The sequence below is a fragment of the Sminthopsis crassicaudata genome, chromosome 1, assembly GCF_048593235.1.
Source record: "Sminthopsis crassicaudata isolate SCR6 chromosome 1, ASM4859323v1, whole genome shotgun sequence".
NCBI lineage: Eukaryota > Metazoa > Chordata > Mammalia > Dasyuromorphia > Dasyuridae > Sminthopsis > Sminthopsis crassicaudata.
In genome coordinates, this window is record NC_133617.1 from 51,586,849 (window position 1) to 51,607,469 (window position 20,621).

Below are 20,621 nucleotides of genomic sequence, written 5' to 3' on the forward strand. Positions count from 1 at the left end.
GATAAGATTCCTCCCAGTTACTTAACTTTTATTCTAATTTTAGCTACACTAGTTTTCTTTGTGGAAAAAGTTTTAGTTTTATGTAATCCAAATTCTGAAGCAGCTGAATGCCTATCTTTGAAAAAGTCTTCAAGCAAAAAGCTGAAGGACCTCTGCTGTGGATGCTTGAGAAGAGTTCTGCACATTGGAGAAGAAATTGAAATAAAGAGTCTCAAGTCCTCTTAATTTTGAGATGCTGATTCTGATAGTGATGTTCATACAAATACCAGACTCAGAAAGCTTAAGAGAAGGAAAGAATTGTTATTCTGAAGAATCAACTATCTGAAAAGTCACCAAGAAGAGTTATTTTTCTTTCCCAGTGCCAGTCAAGGCTAGAGAATTCCACAAAAACAATGAGGTAAGTAATAAAACATACTACATGGCATGAGAATATAAAAGAAAGGGAATATGGCATGGAAATATATTGGGAAATGGCCCTAACAGATCTAAATTCTAGCTCAAATGCTGCTTCTTTGTGCACCTAAAAAGGACATTTTTATCTTGCTGAGTGAAATGAAGTTGTTGGGCTAATATGGCTACCTCTGAAATGCTGTGTTACATTATTTTTATTCTTCCACAAGCAGGAGGACCCCAATCATACTTTAAAATACTTTTTGGGAGCCATTCAATGATATAAATGACAAATGATGTAAATTTTTTCTAAAATGCATTATAATATTATTTACAGAGGTAACCAAATCATAGAGGCAACCAAAAGCCTTTCAGTATTATTATATGGCAAGACTCTTTTTATCCAACAATATAAGTCACAAACATATTACACTGTTCAAAGCTTGTTCTCTGTAACACCTTACCTGCAAAGCAACACTAGGGTAATGAGTTTTCACTAATGGCTCCAAGTAGGGAGTCATGACTGCTACCATCAACATTCTCCTTGATCTCACAGACTAATTAGAACAATTTTTTGTTTGTTTTTCTTCTATTGGAACCACTGTCTAGATGATTATTCATCACTGATCATTTGCTAAGTTTTCCACTTCTTGATCTGCTGAAATCACAAATAATTAAAGCACTGGGAGGTCACAGGGAAGAACTCTGTCGAGGAACTCTGTCCTTCCTTGCAACTAAAAATCTCAGCTCACACACTTTGATTTACTGAAGATTGTGGAGAAAGTTAATTCACTTTTCTGGACCTAATTTTAAATTGAGAATGATAATACAAACAAACATGTCTATAGTGCTAAAGATTTGTAAATATGCTTTGAATAACACTATCTCATGGAACCTTGAGGCAACTAGAATGTACAGTGGGGTAGAGTGCTGGCCAAGAACTCAGGAAGGCCTGGGCTTAAACCTGGTCTCGGATATTTAATAGCTGTGTGACTCTTCATTTTCCACAACACGAAATAAATATAATAACAGCACCAATCCTCAAAGGGCAAGTGTGAGGATCAAATAAGACAATACTTATAAAATACTTAGCACAGTGCCTGGTGCTATAAACACTTGTTCCCTTCCTTCTTTTTCCCCATTTTCACAACAATCCCCAGAAACAGGTACCACAGGTATTCTCATTTTACAAATGAGAAAACTGAAACACAGAGAGGTTAAGTTATTTGCCCATAGTTAATGATAGAGGCATAATCTGATATATAATATTTTTATAAATAATACTTTTTAAGAATACTACTAGGATCAAAAGCAATAATATCTAAAATACTTTTAATTCTAAAGTGAGAGACAGTGACATTATCATCACTTTCATTTCCAGAGCCTACCACAACTCCTTCTATACAAGCAATAATCACTTAACATATATTTGAACTGAGTTAGAGATGAAGAAACTGAGATATTAAGTGAAGTCATACAATGAGTTAAATAACAGAGCCTGGATTCAAACCCAAGTCTCTGGCTTCTATTAGAACATTCTATTAGCCCTAGCAAAATATAGCAAGTAAGGCACAATAAGAAAGTGAGAGATTTTGAAACTGTGACACAAGGAAAGGATGAAGGACAAGTCAGATAGTGAGGTGAAGAAAACTCAAGCCATACACACATATCTGTCTGTCATTAGATATTTGAAGGGCAGTGATGTTAAATGAGAATTATTAAACTTGTGGCTCTACAAAGGACTGAACAATTAAAGCCAAATGGACACACGATGTTAAGAACAACTTTCTTAAATCTACAACTAATAAAAAACAAAACAAAAAAAAAAGGGGGGGACAGACAATATAAATAGGAAATGACATAGCTTGTGTTCAAGCAGAGGCTGGAAGTACTTGTTTTTATTTTAATTTTTAATTCTGAACTTCAATACCAAATAAAATGGGCACCTGCACAGACAGAAGTGAACAGAAAAGGAAGGTGGTAGATGAAATGAAACCACAGGTCTCCACTATGTACAATTTGCTTTTTGTTTTTAAGGATATAATAAGATCAACCTGTAGCTTCCAAAGCTGCTGGATGACAATTTATCAGAGATGCTGTAAAAAGGAATTCTTATTTTGGAAGAGGGACTTACCCCTTGGCTTCCTTGAAATCGGATCGATGGTCTCAAAGCAACAGAATCCTATAAGAAAAAGGGGAAATATATATTAATAAGAGCAAGAAGGAACTTAAAGATTCATTAATATTATGTTAGGAATAAGACCATTTTCAAGATTGTACCTAGTTTTTAAAGCTTTAACACTGTACTTAAACATTTAACTTTGCTTGAGAGACTTGTGTCACATTGAAAATGTTTGTTTTTTAAAATCACCTGAAATACACTTGCTTCAAGGAAAATCATTTTGTTCCCCTAGGTTGCAATTCTTTTATTTAAAATAAAGACGTCAGACTAGGTAACCACATTATTTCTAGCTCTAAAATTATTTAACTTTCAGAAGAAGTCAAGGTCTATTGAAATTTTTGACTTCTTAAAGAAAAATTTCAACAAGTTGTTTAAACAGCTCAATGAGAATTTGAATTACTATGAGGTAATCATAATGATACATCATCCAAGAATCAAGTTTTTCTTCTGAATCACTAATGATTATGCTATATGTGGCAGAAGATAATATTGGATCTTGATATCCAATAACAAGAGCATTAAATCTCTATTCTATAATCACATGTGCATACACAAGACAACATGATTAGTTCTGGAAAAACATCAGAATTCTTGCTGACAACTGCTTGCCCTGCTAATTAAAATCATGGGTTATTAGCATATATAATAGCTCCCCATTTCTGTGGTGCTTTACAATTTACAAAAAGCTTTGTTCACAATCCACTGAAGTAGGTAGTACAGATATTGGCCCTTATACAGATGAGGAAACTAAGAACCAATTAAAGAAAATGACTTAGTCAAGGACATGAGTTATCAAAAACAGGTACTGGTAATCAGCTAGAAAGGAACCTTGAAGTTTTAGATTCCAATAGATGAAATTCTCCTGACTCTAAGCCCTTGACACTATACCACACTATGCAGAACTTCAGGTTTTCTTTCAATTCAATTTGATAATCCTTGGTGAGCACCAAAGCAAAGTATTGGGCTATGCATCAACAAAGATAAAAAATTAAAATAAGACTCCTCTCTTTAGCTCCATGAGGGTGTGATACATGCAAAAATAACATTGATATCAAGTCATAGCTAAGTATAATGAAGTGACAAAAGAAAGCTATATGAAATTTTAAGATGAAAACTTTGGGTTTTTTACTGTCTTGAAGTGATAGGGAAAAACCTTCATAAAAAAAGTAGCATTTCCTTTGAGCGAAAGAATGGATGAAAAATCCAACAAGTGAAAAGAGGAAAAACATTTTAGGGAAAAGAAAGAGAATGAGTAAAAGCGTTCAGGGAAAAATGTATAGGGTGTATTTGGGAGACAGAGTGATCCAGTTGGCCACATTCAACTATTTACCTATATTGTCTTCAGTCTAGAGGACAACAATAAAGTTAGGGGCAAAACAATAGTAGCACCAGACATGTTGGATGTTGACTTCTAAGCATATTACACATGAAGAAAATAAACTGATAAGACAGAATTGGTGAACTGTCAGGTCTTCAAAAAAAAAAAAAGTAATAAAGTTATGCTCTTATAAACTATTGTTAACTGTTCTGACACTAGACACATCCAAATTCAAGTACAATTACATTACAAAGATAAATATATACAAACTGTGGGGATACATGGCTTTTATAAGTCTCGGGTTCCCCAGAATCTGAATACTGCATATGGACATTCAGCAAGACATGTGTCCTGCTAATTCCAGCCACAAATACCAAGATTAAGCCCTATATAGTTTTGGCAAATCACTTCACCCCTGGAAAGGAAAGCATATTTTCACCAAAAATTGTCAAGCAGCATGGTATATTAGAAAAAAGTAATAAATTTAAGGTAAAGTCAGAAACAATGGTGGATCATAGAAAAATTCTAACTAAAAGAGATTATAGAGATGATCTAAATGTATCCCCTCAGTCAGTCAACAAACATTTATTAAGCACTTCACATGTTCTAGGCACTATATTCCAAAGATCAAAATGATCCATGTGTCCAAGGAGTTAACACTCTAAAGGGAGAAACAGCATGCAAATAACTGAACAACAAAAATATATGGAGGGTAAACTGGAAGTAATCAACATAGAGAAGGCAGTTGTATTAAGAGGAACTGGCAAAGGCTTCTTGAAGAAAGGGAGAGTTAGGTGAGATCTTGAAGGAAGCCAAAAAAAAGTCAGGAAGTAGAGACAAGGAGGGAAAATGTTTAAGGGAGAGGAGGTAGGAGTTGGAGCCGGTGCAAAGGCAAAGAGTGGGGGTGGATGTTTTGTTCATTTTACAGAAAAGAAACTAAGACCTAAAAAAGGGAAGTGAGCTAGCCCAAGGTTGCATAATTTGTACACTGGATGGGGTAATGGAAAAAGCCCTGAGCCTGCACAGGAATCTCAGCTCTGCTCCTTAGTACAAGTATAATCTGAGTCTCTTTCTCCTCTCTAAAATAACTGGATTAGATCGTATACCCTGCTCAATCCTACAATCCTGTTGCTAGGTATCAGAGCTGAGCCTTATTTTTCCTCTGAGTCTTCAGATTTTTCCTCTAGAAAGTGGGGACAAATTTCTAAAATACCTACCTAATCCATGTTTTAGGGGAAGCATTTTGTAAACCATAAAGGTCTAAAAAATGTCATTAGTTTTTCTAGGAAAAGCCAAGTGTGCATAGAAGAGTGGAAATATATCTGAAAATACAAGAACGAAGAAAAACAGAGGAGATAGAAGCTAGAGTAATAGGAAAAAAGGACAAGCAAAGAAGAACAATAGAACAGATTCCGCTGGGAGTCTTTTAGATGGAGTAGCTCTCAAAGCCATCAACTTTACCAAGGAAAGGAAAGCTATTCTCTCATACAAATGCCAGAGCTCACAGTGGGGTCAAAGAATATCTGTAGGCCTGGTTACACTATAAGAAGTCAAAAGACAAAAGTTGCAGGCTTGAGACCTATAGGTAGGTCATTGTGGGCGCTTCTCTGGGAAAAGTACTAGACAGGGAGTCAAGTTTAAATTCTTGCTTCAGCTCTCAGACTGAGAGCTTTTTTTAACTGAGTAAATCAAACAGTGCATTTTCTCACTGGTAAAACAGGTTATGGGAGAAGATGCAGAGAGAGATTGCTGAGGTACACTTCAGCTCTAATGTTTTAGGAGTACAGAATTCATTTCTATCTACTGTCACTCTAGAGAGACTAAAGTTCAATTCAAAGCTCACATTCAATACAAGAGATATTTCATTGGCACAGTTCCTTTTAAAAAATACAAACAAGGGATTACAAAGGAGAGTGGTGTAAAAGATGTCTTCAGAGAAATATATGACCAAAAAGGAAGACTAGCGGGTCCCCTATAAGAGGGGACAATGACCTCCAAATCTACACAAAGTAAAGACAACATGAGGAAACATCTTTGCCAGATTTTAAGAGATGATATGAAGAGGAGTTGCCCAAAATGGACCAGTATGAATCAGGCTGTGTTCAGCACTGCTGGAGGAAAAACTACTTTTTCAGTCACTGAAAATCTATTGCTATAGTTCCAGGGGAATGTGGAATACAAAAACCAAGGGGAAAATACCTGAAAATCTAATGGAGGCCACAAGAAGTTTACAATTAAGTAAATATGGGGGCAGCTAGGTGGTGCAATAGTTAGAGCACTAGCCCTAAAGTCAGGGGGACCTGAGTTCAAATCTGGCCTCAGTCACTTAACACTTCTTAGCTGGGTGACCCTGGACAAGTCATTTAACTCTAATTGCCTCAGGAAAAAAAAAAAAAAAAAAAAACAACCAAATAAGTAAATACAAAGTAATGGAAGCATGACAAGACACTAGCAACTGGAAGAAGATTCAGGAAAGGTCTCTTATAGGAAATATCCTTGAGACAATGGAGAGGAGGAGGTGCATTCAAGGTTGAAAGACAACTTTTGAAAAAATAGAGAAATGGAAAGCAGAATATCTTGTATGAAGAACAGTGAGGGGACCAGTTTGGCTAGACAACAGAGTCCATGAATTCCTTGCTGCCTTTGTTTAAAAAAAAAAAAAAAAAAAAAAAAAGTTTCTCTCATTAGATGCCAATCAATTGGGGAATGGCTGAGTAAGTTGCAGTATATGAAGATAATGGAATATTATTGTTCTATTTAAAAAAATAAACATACACACAGTAGAAAACTTTGATTATATCAAACTGAAAAGTTTTTGTACAAACAAAACTAATGCAGATAAAATTAGAAGGGAAACAATAAACTGGGGAAACATTGTTACAGTCAAAGGTTCCGATAAAGGCTTCATTTCCAAAATATATAGAGAGTTGACTCTAATTTATAAGAAATCAAGCCAATCTCCAATTGATAAATGGTCAAAGGATATGAACAGACAATTCTCAGATGAAGAAAATGAAACTATTTCTGGTCATATGAAAAGATGCTCCAAGTCATTAATCAGAGAAATGCAAATTAAGACAATTCTGAGATACCACTACACACCTGTCAGATTGGCTAGAATGACAGGGAAAGATACTGCAGAATGTTGGAGGGGATGTGGGAAACAGGGCACTGATACATTGTTGGTGGAATTGTGAATACACCCAACCATTCTGGAGGGCATTTTGGAACTATGCTCAAAAAATTATCAAACTGTGCATACCCTTTGACCCAGCAGTTATGCTACTGGGCTTATATCCCAAAGAAATCTTAAAGAAGGGAAAGGGACCTGTATGTGCAAGAATGTTTGTGGCAGCCCTCTTTGTGGTGGCCAGACACTGGAAACTAAGTAGTTGCCCATCAATTGGAGAATGTCTGAATAAATTGTAGTATATGAATATTATGGAATATTATTGTTCTATAAGAAATGACCAACAGGATGATTTCAGAAAGGCCTGGAGAAAGTTACATGAACTGATGCTGAGTGAAATGAGCAGGACCAGGAGATCATTATATACTTCAACAACAATACTATGATCAATTCTGATGGATGTGGTCATTTTCAACAATGAGATGAACCAAATCAGCTCCAATAGAGCAGTAATGAACTGAACCAGCTACACCCAGCAAAAGAACTCTAAGGGATTACTATGAACCACTACATAGAATTTCCAATCCCTCTAATTTTGTCTGCCTGCATTTTGGATTTCCTTCACAAGCTAATTGTACACTATTTCAAAGTCTGATTCTTTTTGTACAACAAAACAACTGTTTGGACATGTATACATATATTGTATTTAATTTATACTTTAACATATTTAATATGTATTGGTCAACCTACCATCTGGGGGTGGGGGAAATTGGAACAAAAGGTTTGGCAATTGTCAATGTTGTAAAATTACCCATGCATATATCTGGTAAATAAAAACTATTAAAATAAATTAAAAAATTTTTTAAATAAACATATTGATTATAGAAAAGCCTGGAAAGATTTCCACGAACTGACGTTGAGCAAAACAAGCAGAACCAGGAATACATTATATATATTAATAGCAAGAATGTGTGATGATCAACTTTAAAAGACTTGATTCTTCTCAGTGGTTCAATGATCCGAAGCAATCCCAATAGACTTTGGTCAGAAAATGCCATGTGCATCCAGAAAAAGAACTGAGGAGACAATGTAAATCAATACATGCTATGTTCACTTCTTTTGGGTTTTTTCCCCCCTCTCTCATGGTTTTTCCCTTTTGCTCTGATTTTTCTCTCCCATCATGATTCATAAAGCAATGTGTTTAAAAATAAATAAACTAAGTGGAAGGAAGGGAAAAAAAAGGTCTCTCTCTCTCTCTCTTGTGTGTGTGTGTGTGTGTGTGTGTGTGTGTGTGTGTGTGTGTGTGTGTGTGTGTGTGTGTGTGTTGGGGAAGAGCTATTGTATTATTAATTTAATTACAAACCTTTGGGGTAACATACCTGGAAAGGTAGGTCAGAGCCAGATTGGGAGAGGCTTTAAATGCCAAATAGGTATTTTAATTTATCCCAGCATCAAGAAGGAGCCACTGTAGCCTTTTCTTTCCTTTTTCCCTCACTGGAGCTTTTTGAGCAATGAAATAACACTGGTCTTACTTGTTCTTTAGGAATGTCACTTAGATATTCCTGCATATATCTATTGGTGCCAGTCAGCAATACCAATTAGTTTACTGCCACAGTTCAAGCCAGAAGGGATGAGGGATTGACTTGGGCTGCTGGTTTTGTAGTTAACAAATTTTAATAATAAAAATAATAGTTAGCATTTATAAAGTGCCTTTTATTCATCAGGTACTGTTTTAGCACTTTACAAATATTAGTTCATTTGATCCCCAACAGTTCTATAAGGTAGGATAACTATTATTATCCTCACTTTACAGCTGAGGAAACTGAGGCAAACTTGCCCAGGGTCACATAGCTGGCACCAGATTTGAATTGAGGTCTTCCTGACTCTAGTTACACCACTCTCTCAACTGTACTACTTAGGAACTCTAAACCAGAAGTGGATTTATACGATTGTATAGTAGTGTATAGTAGGCAAGATTGATGAGCCTTGGCAACTTGTTGGATCTAAAGGGTAAAGAGTGAAGAGCAGAGAATGATAATTTAGAGATTGTGAACTTGAGTGGAAGAATGGTCTCCAACAATAATGATCAATTATACTTGAAAAAAATACAGAAAAAAATCAGGGGTGGGATTATGAGGAGGAGAGGAGAGAAAGACAAGTTCTATTTTGAACATGTTTTAAAGGGCAATAGTTTTAAAAGCATTCACTTTGATGAGTCCAGAAGGCATTCAGCAATGTGAAAACAAACTCATGATAGTAATCATTCTAAAAATCATTATCAACTTCTTCACAAAATATAATCTACATAGTATCTTCATTTCTACTTTTTAGAATCCCTCCTTTCAAGACTATTAAATCATTATTCTATTATCACTAGCTTTTGATACATGACAAACTATTTCATTTTGGAAAAATATCAAAGTTCTTGCTAATACTTGTCTATTCTGCTTAATTAAAGCATTGGTATTTATTTATTTATAGTAAAGGGTTATTGATATTTAAAGAATCACTTCTCATTTCTGTCTTTATATCCCAGCACCTAATGCCTAGCAAATCATAGGTGCTTAATAAGTCCTTGTTGATTCAATAACAATCTATTATACAGACTCTACAGAGAATTTTAAAAAATTGTAATACGCAATGTTTAAAGTTGTTTGTGACTGAAATTCTGTTGCATGTCAAAGAGAAAGGAAAGTTTTGGGAAAGGTGAACTAGTATTATATTTATTAAAGTAGTGAGACTGCATAAAAATATCAATTCAGAGAAGCATGGGAAAAACTCACATGATATGATTCAGGGTAAAGTAAGCAATATATATAGTGACTATCTGTAAATGAAAACAAGAAAGCTGGTCAAACTCTCTTGGTACTCTTAGTCCAGAAGAACAGATGAAAAACATATTGGTCTTCCTTCAACAACTGTGTCATCACAGTGTTGATGGGATTTTTTTTAACCTTTCTGTTATTGGGAAGGATATTCAAACTACAAATGACATTCATGGGGAGAAGGGGAGAGAGAGAGAGACTGAGAGGAGAGAAGAGAGAGGAGAGAGAAGGAAAGAGAAGAGAGGAGAGAGAAGAGAGGAGAGAGGAGGAGAGAAGAGAGAGGAGAGAAAGATATTCACATTCTGGGTCGTTATTGTTAACTATAATAGGAAATGAAAGAATTAGATTAGCTCACCAAAGTTACACCTTACTTAATTTAGAGGAAGTGCCCATTCACCAAAAAGTAAGTAATGGTTAACTCTCTGAGAATCCATTGGATGAAGGTTTGTTCAGACACAGAAATTCATGACCATTAAGATCCACAACAACAAAATCATAGCTCCTTCAATAAACTTCTAGGTACTGAAATGTTCAAAGTGGTTACACTGTAATCCACCCCTGACAGCTCAGCTTTCTATAGTTAACACTAAAAAAATTAAGCTCACTGACAACAAAGGCTTACTACTATGGTGTTCAATTGAGGCATTTGTTTTAGCAACAGAGTAACACATAGAATCCTATATACATATTTATCCACATGCCCCTTATGACAGGCTAGTTGTATATCTTCAGACACCTAAGTTGTCAAATTTTTAAATGTGTGTAAATTTGTTGTCAGCATAAATTCAAAAGTAACTTTCCATCTAGAATAGAAAGCAACAGTGATTAAGAGAGCAATCTGCACTGAGAGAAGACTATGTGGATCACAACATATTTTCACTCTTTTTGTTGTTTGCTTGCATTTTGTTTTCTCATTTTTTTTCTTTTCAATCTGATTTTCCTTGTGAAGTGTGGTAATTGTGGAAATACGTATAGAAGAATTTCACATGTTTAACATATACAGGATTACTTGCCATCTAGGAGATAGGATGGGGGAAGGGGAGAGAAAAAATTTGGAACACAAGGTTTTGCAAGGGTGAATGTTGAAAACTATCTTTGCATATGTTTTGAGAACAAAAAGCTTTAATGATAAAAAAAAAAATTTTAAACAGAATAGAAAGCAACAAAAATCTTCTACACTTTTCTAAAATTCTTGGCTGCAATTAAAATAATTATATCTCTACCACAGTAAGAAGCAAAAGAACTCTTTTTAGTTCCAATTACTCCAAAAACCTTCTGTGTAACATGGGGGAAGACCTCGATGAAGCTATAGGTAGTGTATACAAAACCTTCCATAAGTAGTAACATCAGCTTACTTTGAGAAAAAGAAGTGAACTGACAGGATACTTGGCAGTGGAGTCTGGGGTGAAGTCCAGTCCTACTACTCATTGGTTTATGTGGCTTTGACCAAATGAAGTTTTCTGAATTCTGGTTTCCTCATCTGTAAAGTGAGTAGAATTCTTATACAACTTATCTTAAATGTGACTGTGAAGATCAAAGTAAAATGAAATATGTATGACTATAAAACACTTTGATGGATTTGCTATGCTCTGGAAAAACAAAAATTTAGGTGAAAAAAAAATGAAAGATCAATAAAACTGATTTTTCAAAAAGAAATTACCTTATTTTTAAATATGAAGAAACTGTTACCATCAACACAAACTCAAATTATTTATTAACTTGCTGTTTAATATTACAACATATTCCTTGGAGATCATTATACACTTCAACAACAATATTATATGAGGATGTTTCTGATGGAAGTGGTTATCTTCAACAAAGAGAAGATCTAATTCAATTCCAATTGATCAATACTGGACAGAATCAGCTACACCCCAGAGAAGGGACACTGCATTTTTGTTTTTCTTCCCAGATTATTTTTACCTTCTGAATCCAATTCTTCTTGTGCAACAAGAGAACTGTACAGTTCTGCACATATATATTGCATCTAGGATATTTAACATGTATAAGACTGTCTGCCATCTAGGGGAGGGGGTGGAGGAAGAGAAGAGAAAAGTTGGAACAGAAATGAGTGCAAGGGATAATGTTATAAAAAAATTACCCATGCATATGTTCAAAAAGACATATTCCTTGGTTATGTGACCTCTCCTATAGCTCCATATGCTGTTTTGGAACATAATTTCAGACCTCAAAGGTTTCATTTTTAAAATAGAAGCACAATACAACCTGCCTCAACTGCCTCAATAAGCCTGAGCATAGAAGGATAAAACCTTTTTAACAGCAACAAAAAGGGAAAAGAATTCATCCAAAGCTAATTTAATCCTGTTAGTATTTATTATCTTACATATATGAGCCAATGCAGCAATAACCAGCACTGTCCTTATTTGTCCTTTTGTCATCAACCCACCCTTGGTATTGCCACCTGGCAGGAATCCACATAGCCTACAAATCTGAGACTGATTTTCCTCTCCATACAGAATTACACTCCCAAAAAAACAGACTCTATCAGAGACAAATGGAGACATCTTACACACTTTGTAGCAAGATCCATTTTCCCCAGACTACCATACCATGACAAAAACCACAACAGATTGCTCATAAGAAAGCCTGCCAGTGGCTGGCCTCCATGTCAGCATGTACTATGTACAGAATCCATCCTTCTGGAGGAACATTCCCAAGAGCCAATGCTCATCTCTTGCAAGCTCCTGACAGAATAATGACTGGGTCTCCCAAGTTTCATTCTAAGCTAAAAGAAGGGAAAAATACAAGTTCCTAAAATTTTTATATAATTTTTCTTAAACCCTCATATGAACTGAAAATTGAATTTAGAAATTCCAATTAATTTTCTAACATCTTGCACATCTGCATTTGTCTCTTAAGAGAATTTGAATAAAGCAGGTTGGGAAGAAAAAGCAACAGCTTGCTAATAAACCATTTAGTGGAGAAATCTAGAATTCTAGTTCCCTTTCTGTCAGTAATTAACTCACTGCTTCCCTTCCCTCTCTAGGCAGTTCTTAATCTCCTCATCCATAAAAATGAAATCAATTCTTTAGGCTTTAGTTTTCTTATTGTTAAATGAGGATAATACCTCCAATAGTTACCTCACAGGAAAGGGGTGAGACTCATATGAGATCATGAAAAGCACTTTTAAACTCTACAAAGAAGTATGACAACTCCTACAATAGGTACTTGGTCTGAGGGAAAAATAAAAAGATCCTGTGCCTCAAGGATCCAGGGGAAGGCAAAAAGATATAGGAAAGATACAAAAGAGATATACATGACATGGGGAAGAAAGGAGAGGGGAGATTAGAAAAGGCCTATCATGTAGAAGGTGATACTGGAGGTTGAGTCAAAGGTAACATAACTAGGGAATCTGAGAGATGGAAGAGAAGGGAATTAGCACTTACAATGCTTACCACATGGCCTACACTTAACAAATATCTCATTTTGCTCCTTAATTAACTCAAGAGACAGGTGTCATTATCATCCCCTTTCACAGTTGAGGAAATTGAGGCAAACACAGGCAAGTAAGACTTGCCAAGGGTCACCCAGCTACAAAGTAAATGAAGTGGGATCTGAATTCCATCCACTTTTCCTGCCTCCAGGTCCAACATTCTCTCCATTGCAACTCCTAATGCCTCCCAGAAGTGAGAAGTAGGAGACTGCAGATCTTCGGGACACTCCAAGTGTCAGAAATAGCTCTAAGGCCAGTTCGGCTGGCTAACCCACCAGTACCAGAAAGTCAAGGTAGGACTAAGTTGTAAAGACTTTTAAATGCCAAAGGAATCTATATTTGATCCTGGGAAGAAGAAGCCACTGGAAGCTGATGTCCCTATTTTATAAATAAGGAACTCAAAGCTGTGAAGCTAAGTGGTTTGTCCTGTGTTACTCAGGCAATTGCCAAATTCTACTAAACCAGTAGGTAACAGAAATGGGGATATGCTACAGAAAATTTGCCTAGATTAGAAGATGGGAAGGCTAGGATGCCCTCATACAGCCAGATGAATTCAGAAATGAATGGATGGCAGCACTCAAGAGATTCTGAGATGCTTCAAAGTCACATACCGAGAGGCCTCCAGTGGGCTATGTCCCAGGGACCTGTATTTGGCCTTGCCTACTATCTGGATAAATGGCTCAAATGAAGGCACAGATGCTACTCTCATCCAATTTTCAGAGGGCAAAAGGCTGGGAGGGACTCAAAGGATAACAGAATTAGGATCTGAAAGAACCTGAATCTAGTAAGATGAAATTCATTGGGATAATGGTAAAGTCTTATACTTGAATGTACAAAATTAACTTTACTAGAGTAAGACAGAAGAGGCATTATATAGGTAGCAACTATCCTGAAAAAGATACAAGGGGCTTAGAAGCTCACACATTCAACACTGAGACAGCAATGTGATAATGTGTAAAAGAAAATGAATGTAAACTTGGGGATATAAAGGCAGCCACTCTTCTAAACACAGGACACTGTGTGTAAATTATTAGACCTCAGCTGCAATTCAGAGTCCTTGTACAAATGTACAAGGACACCAACAAGAGGGAGAGTTTCCAGGACATTTGTGAAAAGCCTTGGGTCAATGTCACATAAGGATGGATTGAAAGAAGTACTTGAGGCTGTTTAGCTTAAGGAACACTCAGGGAAGATCACAATAGTATTTGAAGGAGTCTCAGGTAGAAAAGGAATCAGATTTGTTTGGCTTGGTCATAGAGGAGAGAATCAGGAGTGATAGGTATTATTGCAAAGAAGCCAATTCAGATTTGATGTCAGGAGAAACTTCTTAACAATTAGAATATTCAAAGTAGAAGGAGTTGCCTTAAAAGGAGATATGTTCTTCTTCTTTGGAAACTTCTTCCAACTGTTCAGAAGAAAGACTGGGACTAGAAATAGAGATTAGGAAGTTGTATGAATAAGGATGATAATGAGACCCATGTGAACTAATGAGATAATGCAGAATCCAAAGTAAAAAGCAAACTGAATAGGAGCCTGCTAGAGATGATGGTCCACAAAGGACACTCAGAAGCATTAAAATAAGCATCCAAGAAGAGAAAGTGGACAACAATGTCAAATGAAGAAGAGATGTGGAGAAGGATGGGTTTTGAAAGGTCACTGGATCTGGCAATTAATTAAGAGATCATTGGTCCCAGAAGCATAGATTTAAAGCTTGAAAGGATCTTAGAGGCCAATCTGGGATTTTGTAGCTGAAAACATGAGACCAAGGGAGATTAAGTGACTTACTGAGGTATTAAATGAGAGTCAGCATTTGAACACAGATCCTTTAACTCCAAAGCTAGCATGCTTTCTATTGTACCATACTGTATCCTCTGACTTTGAAAAGGGCAGTCTTAGCTAAGTGATGTGCTTGGAAGTCAGATAACAGAAGAAAGATAAAGGGAAGATGAAGAGAAAGAAGAAAGTTGGAAGGAGGAAAGAGAAGGGAAAATGACAGTAGGGACATTCTTCTGCAGAAATCACTAAGGGATGGAATCAAGGGTACAGGTAACAAGGTTAAGTCTTAGCAAAAAAAAAAAAAAAAAAAAAAAGTCACCCTTTTATCAGGACACTAAAGGTTATAAGGTGAAGAGAAGGGGAGATGAGAACTACCAGAAAGTATAAGTATAAGGTAAGTATAAAGTATAAAGTATAAAATCTTCAGCTAAAAGGTAAGGAGTAATATGGGATATTTTAGGAGAAGGTTTAAATATTTGGTATGATCAATGAGGCAGATATGAAATGTCAATTATTATTATTGTGAGAAAAATTTCGGCTTAATACTAAAACTACACAAGACCAAGCAACTAATAGACAAGCAACCATAAATCTTGAAGGCAAAAAAAGGAAGTGAGAATAACACGGTCAATTCTGTCAAGGATATCTACCTAATCAGTACTCTCTAATCAGTCCCTTAATGGAAGAAGGACCTTATCAATAACCTAGTTCAGGGGCAAAGCAAGATGACAGAGAAAATGAAAGGATTCAACTGAACTCCCCCTCCCAAATTCCCCATCAATCAACAAAAATAACTCCACAAAATGAATTTTGAATAGTAGAACTGAGAAAAAGAACAAAGTAAAACCCCATTTTCTAGCCTAAGACAATTTGGAAGGTGAGTTTGAAAGGTCTATTGCATTGGATGAGAGTAGAGCATGAGTCAGTAGGTCTTTGGGGCAACTGAATCAGCAGCTGAGATTACTGGCACTGGCTACAAATCTGCTATAACACTATTAAGTCTCTATCCAAAAGAGATTTAAGGGGGAAAAAAGGAGGATGGGGTGGGGGGGAGAGGAGTAAAGACACACACACACACACACACACACACACATTTATAGCAGGTCTTTTTGTGGTGGCAAAGAAGTAGGAATTGGGAAACAGCTGAATAAATTGTAGTATCTAATTGTGATGGAATACAACTGTCCTATGATGAGCAGAATACTCTCAAAAAAATTGGAAAAACTTACATGAACTGATGCAAAATGAAATAAGTAGAACCACAAGAACAATGTACACAGGAACAGTCAATACTCATAAACATCAATTGCAAATGTCTTAGCTATTCTCAGCAATACAATGATCCCAAACAACTCTAAAGGATTTAAGATGAAAATTGTTACTCACCTCCAGAGAAAGAATTAATGGAATGTGAATGCAGATAGCATACTTTTAAAAACTTTCTCTTTTGGGGCAGCTAGGTGGAGAGTGGATAGAGTACCAGCCCTGAAGTCAGGAGGCCCTGAGTTCAAATCTAATCTCAGATACTTAACACTTCCTAGCTGGGTGACCCTGGGCAAGTCACTTAACTCCAATTGCCTCAGCAAAAACAAAACAAAACAAAAACAAAAACAAAAAAACACCTTTCTCTTTCTTGTTTGGGGGTTCTGACATTTTCTTTCACAACATGACCAATACAGAAATATGCTTTATATAACTGCACATATATAACTATATCCAATTGTTTGCCTTCTCAAAAAAACATTAGAATTTTGGAACTCAAAAAATTTTTTAAATGTTAATTGTTTTTACTTGTAATTGGGAAAAAATAATATTTAAATAATCTAGTCTAATTCTTTCATTTTATAAATGATGCCCAATAATGGAGGTAAATGGAGGTCCCAGGTCCTGGTTAGCCAACCAGTCAAAGGTAGGAATGGAATTAGAACCCAGTGATCCAACTTGAGGACAGGGCTCTTTCAACTTCTCTTTTATCTAGGCCTAAAAATTAAAAGCAGCTCACCTCACCAACTTGCCTATGTCCCCACCCATATAGATGGTGTAATGCTTACAACATCAGTATGCTATGAATTTAATTAGTGCTTAGAGAGCACAAATAAAATGTAATGTATTAAGAAGAAAAGAAGATTCCCACAAAGTGGAGATTTCACAAGTGAAAGCAACCACTAAGCACCAGGATCACAGGCAGAAATGGTCCTCAGCACCCACCACAATACTCATATTGGGTACCTTCAGATGGCAGAAGTAATAAAACCCTAAAATCTTTTTAACCTTAAAACTATAAACCTAAAACCTTTATAAACCTTGTATAAACAACACAAAAATGAGAACTACTTAACAGAACAACTAGAACATGGGAAATAAAAGGGGCTTCAAAGGCACTAATGCAAACTTTTAGGGCCAGAAGGGCACATCAAAACAATCTATTTCAACTGCCTCATTTTACAGATGAGCAAAGTGAAGCTCAGAGAGGCTAAAATGACTTCTTGTGGTCACCCAGCCAGCAACTATTAGGGGCTAATTCTCAATCCAAGGCTAAGATCTACCCACTCCTCTACACCAAAGTTTCTGAACGGGATTTCCCCTCTTCTACTTTCACCTTTGACCAGGTAAGTAGTGTTTAATTAGCAGGGACCACTAGTAGAGCCTACCTGATTCCCCAGAGGAACTCCTCCAACTATTTCTTCGGATAGGCTAGAAGCCTACAGGACACCAGGGTCAAAAAGAATTCTAGAGAGGCAATAAGGGGCCAGTGTAGAGGAAATGGCACCTTTCTTCCTATTAATAACATTCTCTGCCCCCCAAAGATCTCATTACTGACAACTCCATAATATATCAAAGAGTTGTTCACAGCACAAAAGTTATTACTCTAACACTATGTTTAGAATCTGTCAACATAAACTTTAAAATCAACATGTATTTACAGAGAGAAGGCACACTTGGAATATGTGGGAAGCATGTGATTAGATCAAACATTTTACATAATGACTTTGAGAATCATTCTCCTCATTCAATGCTCTGAACAATAATTGTTTTAAATGTACATACACCCCTATGTATGTGTGTATGTGTGTGTGTGTGTGTGTGTGTGTATTCCACTAAAATCCAAATCCTACATTGATGCTATTTATAATCCTACCAATCCTTCAAGACCCAGCTCACATGCTACCTCATCCATGAAGCCTGAAGGCAGCATGGGAAAATGAAAATAATCTTAAATTTATTGTCAGAAAGACCTGAGTTCAAATTCTACATCAGAAACTTACTAGGTGATCCTGGCAAGTCACTTAATTCTCAGTCTCCATCTCCTTATCTTTAAAAAGCAGATAATAATAGGCAACTACTTTACAAGGATGCTAAGGGATCAATTGGGAACACAAGTTAAGAGCTTTGCAAAAGCTTGAAGTATTATAGAAATGCTTTGTTGTTGTTATTCAGTCATTTCAGTCATATCCAATTCTTAATGACCCCATCTGGGTTTGTTTGTTTGTTTGTTTGTTTTTTTAAACAGTTGAGTAAACTGAGGCAAATGCTAAATGACTTACCCAGGATCATACAGCTAGAAAATGCCTGAGGACAGATTGGAACTCAGAAAGAGGAGTCTTTCTCATTCAAGGTGCTGGGCTCTACTCATGATGTCATAAACTACCCCATAGAAATGTTAGCTATTATTATCGATGATATTAAACTATCTCAGAACTTACCTTTCATTCCTCAGATTTAATAAATCATTTTGTTTGAACCTTCTTATCCCCTTAGGCTCTATTTTATCTATTCCCATCTCTCTTTTGTATAGCAAGAATGAAGCTATGTCTCACTCAGCACCAGGCCCATTGAAGATGTTTCATTTAAAAAATAAAAAAAGTGCTGACTACAATCTCCCCTGGTTTGAAGAAATCTTAAGCAATTTCTCTATTAAATGATAGGGTTTATTATGTCACCACTAAGGAAAGCTATAACAGTTACTTTTAGAATGTCAGAGCTGGAAGGTCCATCAGAGCAAACAATGAAAAGATGAGTACCTGAGAAATTGGAATGTTTCAGATTTGAAAGTTACCTTAGACATCATCTAGCTTTTTGGGGGCAGGATTGTAGATCACAAGCTTGTTGATTGATCTGTCTCATTTCCTACTTATAGATCAGAAAAAAAGGACTCAAAGGAAAGACATGATATACCTAAGTATACTAATCCATGAACATGAAATAGCTAGAAAGCAACAGAAATTCCAACAGGGGATTGAAGGGTTATTGCTACTGATTTCATAATTCATGAAGCTAATTCCAGTTTTTTGAGAAAGCAAGTCTGTAGAAAAAGAGGAAGAAGTTTTAAGTCTTTAAGAAAAGTACTGGCTGGAGACTTCCTTGGCAACTTTCCTCCAAATTCCAGTAAGTACAAATGATTGAGAAACATGTTTCAAGAATTCCTTTATTTATTTACTGGAAAGTTTGACACAAGGACACTTAAACCATGGAAAATATTTGTATTGTGCTCTTTTAGATTCTAGGTAAAAATCACATACTTGAAAAATAAGCAAATGATTGAAAAGCACTTGAAAATTATTTTCTCCTTGAATAAGGCATTTTAGTCAATTCAATTTCACATACATTTATGAAGCCCATATTACCTGCAGGTCAATACTTTAGAGTCATAAAATGTTAAACCTAAAAGAAATCTAGGATGGTTAATGCAGAAATGGATTTTGCATGACTTCCTACTTATAATAAAATAGGTATTATATTTCTTGCCTTCTCAATGGGTGGGGGAAGAGGTAGAAAGAGGCAGGGAATTTGGAACTGAAAATAAAATTGAATTTTTAAAAAATGAAAGATTCAACCCACATATTTTACAAAGGTAGAAACTTAGTCTCAGGGAAAGGAAGCAATCTTAGTCAAAGTTTTTTGCTATTTTGTTCCAAATTTGGTCATATAAAGAACACATACTGATATGTTATACCATTGTGCTAAACTAAAAGCTACCATTTCCCAAGGCAGGATTTCACCTGTGAATTACATAATACCATTATGAGTGAACAAAAGTAAGAGAATGTGTTAAAGCAAATCTGAAAGGCTAAAAGATACTCAGGTTCTCTGAATGTTTGAACATAATATACATGCAAAAATTCTGTTTGTACATTATTTCCCAGACAAATGTGGCCGACTTGTTTATTTTAAAATAGCTTCACAGTACCATGTTTTTACAAGAACAAAGAGCAGAAGACAAGAAAGACCCTTAAAAGCATAGAGCAGATATTCCAACACCTTCATTTTACAGGATGAAGATAACGAAGTTATGAAAAGGGGTAACCTGCTATCTTTGCTGACTTCATAGTAGAAGGAAATTCCTAGAAAGAAAATTCTTTACCAATGCAAAATAACCATGGATTGGCTTTCCATGTTCTTAACAGAGCTGCCCTAGTATTGAGTAGTAAATAAGTTTGTGTCAGAACAAAATTTCTGACTTTGAAGAGAGATTCCCTGAGGAGAGCCCCCCCCCCACTCAGTTCACTACACTAAGTTGCCCATTCAATAGTTTTTACATTACCATA

The 20,621-nt window shown here is 35.9% G+C and overlaps 1 protein-coding gene across 2 annotated transcripts in view; it reads right to left on the minus strand.

Annotated features, from left to right (window-relative positions):
* ELL (elongation factor for RNA polymerase II) overlaps positions 1-20,621 on the minus strand; it is a 128,015-nt gene that overhangs the window by 55,983 nt on the left and 51,411 nt on the right. For both annotated transcript variants that reach the window (XR_012488226.1, XM_074302715.1), the window contains exon 2: positions 2,525-2,572. Coding sequence is in view for 1 of the 2 variants with exons in the window: in XM_074302715.1 (XP_074158816.1) it covers positions 2,525-2,572 (48 nt within the window). In the remaining variant the exon portion in view is untranslated. The remainder of the gene's footprint in view (positions 1-2,524; positions 2,573-20,621) is intronic.